The following is an 8802-nucleotide window of genomic DNA, read 5'->3' on the forward strand; positions in this document are numbered from 1 at the left end:
AGCATGAACAATAGACAATCATCATGAACAAGGAAATATAATAATAATCATTTTATTATTGCCTCTAGGGCATATTTTCAATAGCATTCACGTTAAATAGGGCACCATCTAAATCCGTTGAGAGACGCCTTATGAACTATGGTTTGTCAAGAAACCAAAGTTGTCGTTTCTTAAAGGTTGGGGCTGTGATGCTTATGTGAAAAAGTTTCAACCTGATAAGCTCGAACCTAAATCAAAGAAATGTGTCTTCATAGGATACCCAAAGGAGACTGTTGGGTACACCTTCTATCACAGATCCGAAGGCAAGACATTTGTTGCTAAGAATGGATCCTTTCTAGAGAGGGAGTTTCTCTCGAAATAAGTGAGTGGGAGGAAAGTAGAACTTGATGAGGTAACTGTACCTGCTCCCTTATTGGAAAGTAGTCCATCACAGAAACCGGATCCTGTGACACCTACACCAATTAGTGAGGAAGCCAATGATGATGATCATGAAACTTCAGATCAAGTTACTACCGAACCTCGTAGGTCAACCAGAGTAAGATCCGCACCAGAGTGGTATGGTAATCCTATTCTGGAGGTCATGTTACTTGACCATGACGAACCTACGAACTATGAGGAAGTGATGATGAGCCTAGATTCCGCAAAATGGCTTGAGGCCATGAAATCTGAGATGGGATCCATGTATGAGAACAAAGTGTGGACTTTGGTTGACTTGCCCGATGATCGGCCAGCCATCGAGAATAAATGGATCCTCAAGAAGAAAACTGACGCTGACGGTAACGTTACTGTCTACAAAGCTCGACTTGTTGCGAAAGGTTTTCGACAAGTTCAAGGAGTTGACTACGATGGGACCTTTTCACCCGTAGCAGTGCTTAAGTCCATCCGAATCATGTTAGCAATTGCCGCATTTTATGATTATGAAATTTGGCAAATGGGTGTGAAGACTGCATTCCTAAATGGATTTCTGGAAGAAGAATTGTATATGATGCAACTTGAAGGTTTTATCGATCCAAAGGGTGCTAACAAAGTGTGCAAGCTCCAGCGATCCATTTATGGACTGGTGCAAGCCTCTCGGAGTTGGAATAAACATTTTGATAGTGTGATCAAAGCATATGGTTTTATACAGACTTTTGGAGAAGCCTGTATTTACAAGAAAGTGAGTGGGAGCTCTGTAGCATTTCTAATATTATATGTGGATGACATATTGTTGATTGGAAATGATATAAAATTTCTGGATAGCATAAAAGAATACTTGAATAAGAGTTTTTCAATGAAAGACCTCGGTGAAGCTGCTTATATATTGGGCATCAAGATCTATAGAGATAGATCAAGACGCTTAATTGGACTTTCACAAAGCACATACCTTGATAAAGTTTTGAAGAAGTTCAAAATGGATCAAGCTAAGAAAGGGTTCTTGCCTGTGTTACAAGGTGTGAAGTTGAGTAAGACTCAATGCCCGACCACTTCAGAAGATAGAGAGAAAATGAAAAATGTTCCCTATGCTTCAGCCATAGGCTCTATCATGTATGTAATGCTATGTACCAGACCTGATGTGTGCCTTGCTATAAGTTTAGCACAGAGGTACCAAAGTAATCCAGGAGTGGATCACTGGAAGCGGTCAAGAACATCCTGAAATACCCGAAAAGGACTAAGGATATGTTTCTCGTTTATGGAGGTGACAAAGAGCTCGTCATAAATGTTTACGTCGATGCAAGCTTTGACACTGATCCGGACGATTCTAAATCGCAAACCGGATACGTGTTTATATTGAACGGTGGAGCTGTCAGTTGGAGCAGTTCTAAACAAAGCGTCGTGGCGGGATCTACGTGCGAAGCGGAGTACATAGCTACTTCGGAAGTAGCAAATGAAGGAGTCTGGATGAAGGAGTTCATATCTGATCTAGGTGTCATACCTAGTGCATCGGGCCCAATAAAAATCTTTTGTGACAATACTGGTGCAATTGCCTTGGCAAAGGAATTCAGATTTCACAAAGAACCAAACACATCAAGAGACGCTTCAATTCCATATGCAATCAAGTCCAGGTGGGAGACATAGAGATTTGCAAGATACATACTGATCTAAATGTTGCAGACCCGTTGACTAAGCCTCTCTCACGAGCACAACATGATCAGCACCAAGGCTCCATGGGTGTTAGAATCATTACTGTGTAATCTAGATTATTGACTCTAGTGCAAGTGGGAGATTGAAGAAAATATGCCCTAGAGGCAATAATAAAGTTATTATTTATTTCCTTATTTCATGATAAATGTTTATTATTCATGCTAGAATTGTATTAACCGGAAACGTAATACATGTGTGAATACATAGACAAACAGAGTGTCACTAGTATGCCTCTACTTGACTAGCTGGTTGGTCAAAGATGGTTATGCTTCCTAACCATAGACATGGGTTGTCATTTGATAAACGAGATCACATCATTAGGAGAATGATGTGATTGACTTGACCCATTCCGTTAGCTTAGCACTTGATCGTTTTAGTTTACTGCTATTGCTTTCTTTTCATGACTTATACATGTTCCTATGACTATGAGATTATGCAACTCCCGATTGCCGGAGGAACACTTTGTGTGCTACCAAACGTCACAACGTAATTGGGTGATTATAAAGGTGCTCTGCAGGTGTCTCCGATGGTACTTGTTGAGTTGGCATAGATCGAGATTAGGATTTGTCACTCCGATTGTCGAAGAGGTATCTCTGGGCCCTCTCGGTAATGCACATCACTATAAGCCTTGCAAGCAATGCAACTAATGAGTTAGTTGTGGGATGATGCATTACGGAACAAGTAAAGAGACTTGCTGGTAACGAGATTGAGTTAGGTATTAAGAAACCGATGATCGAATCTCGGGCAAGTAACATACCGATGACAAAGGGAACAACGTATGTTGTTATGCGGTTTGACCGATAAAGATCTTCGTAGAATATGTAGGAGCCAATATGTGCATCTAGGTTCTGCTATTGGTTATTGACCGGAGACGTGTCTCAGTCATGTCTACATAGTTCTCGAACCAGTAGGGTCCGCACGCTTAACGTTCGGTGATGATCGGTATTATGCGTTTATGTGATTTGATGTACCGAAGGTAGTTCGGAGTCTCGGATGTGATCACGGACATGACGAGGAGTCTCGAAATGGTCGATACATAAAGATTAATATATTGGATAACTATATTTGGATACCAGAAATGTTCCAGGTGATTTTGGAGAAAACCGGAGTGCCGGAGGGTTACCGGAACCCCCCACCCTCCCCGAGAGAAGTAATGGGCCACATGGGCCTTAATGGAGAGAGAGGGCAGGCCAGGGAAGGCCGCGCGCCCCCTCCCCCTCTGGTCCGAATTGGAATAGGGAAGGTGGGGGGGCGGCGCCCCCCTTTCCTTCTTCCTCTCCTCCTTCCTTTCCCCCTCCTAGTAGGAGTAGGAAAGGGGAGTCCTACTCCTATTAGGAGGAGGACTCCTCCTCCTGGCGCACCTTGCAAGGGCCGGCCGGCCTCCCCCTTGCTCCTTTATATACGGGGGCAGAGGGCACCCTAGGACACACAAGTTGATTGTTCCAAGCCGTGTGCGGTGTCCCCCTCCATCATAATCCACCTCGATCATATCGTAGCGGTGCTTAGGCGAAGCCCTGCGTCGCCAACAACATCATCACCGTCATCACGCCATCGTGCTGACGGAACTCTTCTGTGAAGCTCTGCTGGATCGGAGTTCGTGGGACGTCATCGAGTTGAACGTGTGCTGAACTCGAAGGTGCCGTATGTTTGGTACTTGGATCGGTCGGATCGTGAAGACGTACGATTACATGAACCGCGTTGTCATAACGCTTCCGCTTACGGTCTACGAGGGTACGTGGACGATACTCTCCTCTCTCGTTGTTATGCATCACTATGATCTTGCATGTACGTAGGAATTTTTTTGAAATTAATACGTTCCCCAACAACTTCCTCCGTCACCATCGCCACTCCCAATCGAATAGTTTGGTCGATAAACCGCAACGAGACAAAGTGGATCTTGCGAGGAGGAGAGAAGGAGATTGGGTGCAGCCAATGCGAAAAGGTAGAAGTAGCAAAGCGGTGGGCGAGAAATAAATGCCAAGAAAAATCAAAGAAGCAATCACACACCTCTATCGAGAAAGACCTAAAGAAGAAGGAGGAGAATCTCTCCCGAAAAAATCGGGGCACAATCCAAAAAAAGGAGGAGGAGAATAGAGGCAGCCGACGGCAGGGGCGTCCAGCGCCTCCGGAGCCTCGACGGCGAGCGGCGGTGGTGCTCTGTTTTACTCGCCTTCACACTGCCGCGTATCCCCGTCCATATCTTCCACCCTCCAACGTCCAAAGGACTACTCTTTTCTTTGCCTTGCCGCGTTGCGTTGTTGACCAAGACCCAGACAGAGATTTGCTACGGCTTCTCCCCTCCGCCCGTCTCCTCCTCTCCATCATCTTCACTCACCGTCGCAGAAAAGCCATATCATCAATCCTCGAGCTGCTCTGCGTGACAGGGGAGGGACGCGATCGACAAGCGATGGACGGGGGCGGCGGGATCATGGCGAGCGCCGCGACGGGGGCGATGAGCTCCCTGCTCGCCAAGCTGGCCGAGCTGCTGGGGGAGGACTGCTACCAGCACCAGATGCAGAGGGGCACGCGGCGGGAGGTGGCCTTCCTGCGGGACGAGCTGAGCAGCATGAACGCGCTCCTCGAGCGGCTGGCCGACGCCGACGCCGCGGCGCCGCTCGACCCGCAGACCAGGGAGTGGAGGGACCAGGTGCGGGAGATGAGCTACGACGTCGAGGACTGCGTCGACGAGTACATGGGCCAGCTCCGCCGCCGCTCCGGCGGCGGCGGCGGCGGCGTGGTGGGGCTCATCCTCGGCTACGTGGGCAGGGTGAGGGAGATGGTGTCGCGCCGCGGGATCGCGGAGCAGATCCAGGAGCTCAGCGCGCGCGTCGTCGAGGCTGGCCACCGCCGGAAGAGGTACAAGATTGATGCGGCGGCGGCTAGCCCTAGTGGCGCCGGCGTGGTGCCGGTCGACTGCCGGCTGCCGGCGCTCTACGCGGAGCTGGGGGGCCTTGTCGGCGTCCACGGTCCGAGGGACGAGCTCGTCAGGCTGCTGGACGATGGAGAAGAGAGGATGACGGTGGTGTCAGTTGTGGGGGCTGGAGGATTAGGCAAGACCACTCTTGCTAATCAGGTGTACCGAAACATCAGAGATCGATTCGATTGCAAATCCTTTGTTTCCTTGTCACAAAATCCTGACATTGGGATGATCTTCCGAACAATGCTCTCTCAAGTCAAAAAAGATGAGTGTGAAATCACTGGATCAGGTGACATGGAGCAGCTCATCAATGAATTGAGGGATTTCCTACAGGATAAGAGGTATCTAATCCCATAAATTAACTCTTAATTAGCCACCTTCTCATGAACATTTTGATTGTCTTGATGATAACATGCTTGTGTTTTCTGCTTATTTGAACATAATTATCTACCATGTGTTAGATATTTGATCGTAATTGACGACGTATGGAGCACCCAAGCCTGGAAGATTATCAAATGTGCTTTCGGCGAGAATACTTGTGGCAGTAGAATAATTGTGACAACCAGAATCGGCACCGTCGCGAAATCATGCTCCTCCCCTGATTGTGATCTTGTATATGAACTGAAGGCGCTGAGTGAGGATCACTCCAAGATGTTATTCTTCAGAAGAATTTTCGGCTCTGAAGATAGATGCCCACATCAACTCAAGGAAGTTTCAGTTGAAATTGTAAAGAAATGTGGTGGTTTACCTTTGGCAATCATTACCATGGCTAGTCTGTTAACCACCAAGTCAGACACAAGAGAAGAGTGGATGAAGGTTTGTGGTTCGATTGGTTTTGGACTCGAGAAAAACTCCGATGTGGAGGAAATGAACATGGTACTATCTCTGAGTTATAACGATCTTCCTCATCATTTAAGGACCTGCTTATTGTATATGAGTATGTTTCCTGAAGATTATGTGATCAAGAGGGATTATTTGGTAAGAAGGTGGATAGCAGAAGGGTTCATCAAGGTTTTTGGAGGCAGGACTATAGAGGAGGAGGGGGAATGCTATTTTAATGAACTCATAAACAGAAGCCTGATCCAAGCGGTGGATTTTCAATACGACGGCAGAGTATATGCGTGCCGGGTGCATGATTTGATCCTCGATCTAATTGTATCCAAGGCGGTCGAAGATAATTTTGTTACTATATTTACTGACAAAAGACAAGTACTGCGCCCGCAAGGCAAAGTTCACCGACTCTCATCTGACTGCACTAATGCAGAAAATATGTTAACATGTTCCAAGGCTGTTGCTCATGTTCGATCCCTCAACATGTTCAGGTACTCTGGACGAATGCCTCCTCTTTTGAATTTCCGGGCTCTAAGAGTGCTAGATCTAGATGGCAATGAGGATTTGGAAAGCTGCTATCTTGAAGATATAGGGAAATTGTTTCAGTTGAGATACCTAAGGATTCGAGCAAGTAACAACATTACACTTCCGGAACAAATAGGAGAGCTGCAGTTATTGGTGATATTGGACCTTCTCAACTGTTATGGTACAAGCGAACTGCCTGCAAGTATTGCTAAACTTCGGAATTTGAAATGGTTACTTGCTCATCGCGTCAAATTGCCTAATGGAGTCTGCAACATGCAAGCTCTAGAGTCTGTGTCACTTGTAGTTGTGGACTACACCACCCCGGTAACCGCACTACAAGAGCTGGGCAGCTTGACCAAACTGAGAAACCTTGGAATGGATTGGCGCATCAGTGATGCAAACAAGGATAAAATGACATACGCAGATAATCTTGTTTCATCGCTTGGCAAACTAGGCACCTCTAACCTTCGATGTTTAACGCTCATCAGTCCATGGTCACTGAGCTTCCTGTTGGATTCCTGGTGCCCTCGTCCTCACCACCTTCAGGAACTAACAATCAAAGGTTGGTGTCTCAGAAAGATCCCAGTGTGGATGGCCTCACTGGCCAACCTCACCTACCTAGACATCGAGGTTGAAGTTGTACAGGAAACCCTCGAGGTGCTTGCGGACTTCCCTGTCTTGCAGTTTCTCAAGTCATACTCAAATGCAGCAGACCCCCAAGAAAGATGTCTAGTTGTCAGCAACAATGGGTTCCGATGTCTGAAGAAACTGAACTTTGTCCATTGGACGAATCTGATGTTCTTGGAAGGAGCGATGCCGATGCTCGAAAGGCTCGAGTTTCAGATCATTGTGCATGAAGTGAAAACTGCATCTGGATTTGGTTGTCCTCTTGATCTTGGCATCCGCCACCTCTATGCCCTCAGGAACCTTGCTGTCAACATCTACTGTGAGTGTGCGAGAGTGGAGGAGGTCGAGGCATTAGAGGCTGCTATTCAGGCTGCTGTCAGTATGCTGCCCAACAGTCCGACACCGACACTACGTAGGTTTCGTGAACCGGAGATGCTAGCAGATGATGCAGAACAATAAGCAACTTTTACGCCCATCCTAGGCTGCATCCACACATTATTAAGGTATTGATTGGCTGGTGGTTACTTCAAACCAAACCAAAATGTACTTCCGGGGTGTCAGCTGTCTTTGTGGACAACTGTCTCAGCGTTGACTGCTGTAACCGTGTCTCCGGTCAGACTGATAGACATATGGACGAGTTTTTCTTCTTCCTCTTGGAATGTTGTAACTGTGTCTCCGGGGTATCATTTTGCCATTTCTTTGTTGTACAGAACGGATGGTAACAAATTTACGATGGCGTGTGACAGTTTTGCTCTTGGCATGTGATTATCATCTCGTACCCCCTTGGTTTGCAGCACAGATTGTGCGCATGCTTTTGATCTCCCTTTTATGTCCAGAAGGATGTTGCCCATGTTCGTGAGATTTGGAGTTTGCAAAATTCAAGATGGTGTTTTCCACAGTATATATTCAGCTATGCAAAAACAGAAACAAATAAAATGGAGAAGTGGGGTATCGATCCCCATACCTCTCGCATGCTAAGCGAGCGCTCTACCATCTGAGCTACATCCCCTTGTTGTCCATCACATAATATACATTATATTATAGTAAGCCGTGGCACCTTCTCAACATAGCCATTTTTAAGGCAGAAAACCCCTCCCATATTAGTTTATAATTTTCTACTCCCTCCATTCCTACATCCGTATATAGTCCATATTGAAATCTTTAAAAAGAGTTATACTCCCTTCGTCCTAAAATTCTTGTCTTAGATTTATCTAGATACGGATGTACCTAATACTAAAACATGACTTGATACATCCGTATTTAGACTAATCTAAGACAAGAATTTTGGGACGAAGGGAGTATTTAGGAATAGAAGGAGCAAGGGATAGTTATAGACACTGGCGGAGCTTAGGCAAGGCCGAATGGGCCGTGGCCCGCCCAGCCCAGCAAAAATGGGAAAGGATGAGATGAAATTTGGGCCTTAAGTACAAGTGCTATGTGTAATTTTTTAGTCCGGCCCGCCCAACCTTTTTCCTGTAGCTCTGTCACTGGTTATAGAGTCATGCGAAGTGTCAAACCACACATGGCGACCAATCTCAAGAGAAGTAGCAAATCTAGGTAGAGAATGAGCCTCAAAATTACTCGTTCTACTCTCAAAACGAAACATGCACGCCTCAAACTCTGCTCTTCTGTCTTTAATCTCCTTAATAATGGCTTCATTTATTCCTCCAGCTTCTTCTGCAATGTCTTTAGTTACCGACTGGCAATCCGAGGCAATGAGCAGATGATATTTGCCTAGGTCCAGAGCCAATGGTAATGCCTCCTTGCATGCCAACGTTTCA

The 8802-nt window shown here is 46.3% G+C and overlaps 1 protein-coding gene and 1 non-coding gene across 2 annotated transcripts; one reads left to right on the plus strand and one right to left on the minus strand.

Annotated features, from left to right (window-relative positions):
• The first annotated feature begins 4175 nt into the window (after nucleotides 1-4175).
• On the plus strand, nucleotides 4176-7799 carry LOC119303081 (disease resistance protein RGA5-like). The gene is made up of 2 exons (XM_037580171.1): nucleotides 4176-5379; nucleotides 5500-7799. Exons 1-2 carry the CDS (start codon nucleotides 4529-4531, stop codon nucleotides 7478-7480), a joined length of 2832 nt encoding a protein of 943 aa, XP_037436068.1. The 5' UTR covers nucleotides 4176-4528; the 3' UTR covers nucleotides 7481-7799.
• Nucleotides 7800-7957: 158 nt separating this feature from the next.
• Nucleotides 7958-8030, minus strand: TRNAA-AGC. The gene has a single exon. It is a non-coding gene; the product is annotated as a tRNA-Ala (tRNA).
• Between the last annotated feature and the right edge of the window lie 772 nt (nucleotides 8031-8802).

The sequence above is a fragment of the Triticum dicoccoides genome, chromosome 5A, assembly GCF_002162155.2.
Source record: "Triticum dicoccoides isolate Atlit2015 ecotype Zavitan chromosome 5A, WEW_v2.0, whole genome shotgun sequence".
NCBI lineage: Eukaryota > Viridiplantae > Streptophyta > Magnoliopsida > Poales > Poaceae > Triticum > Triticum dicoccoides.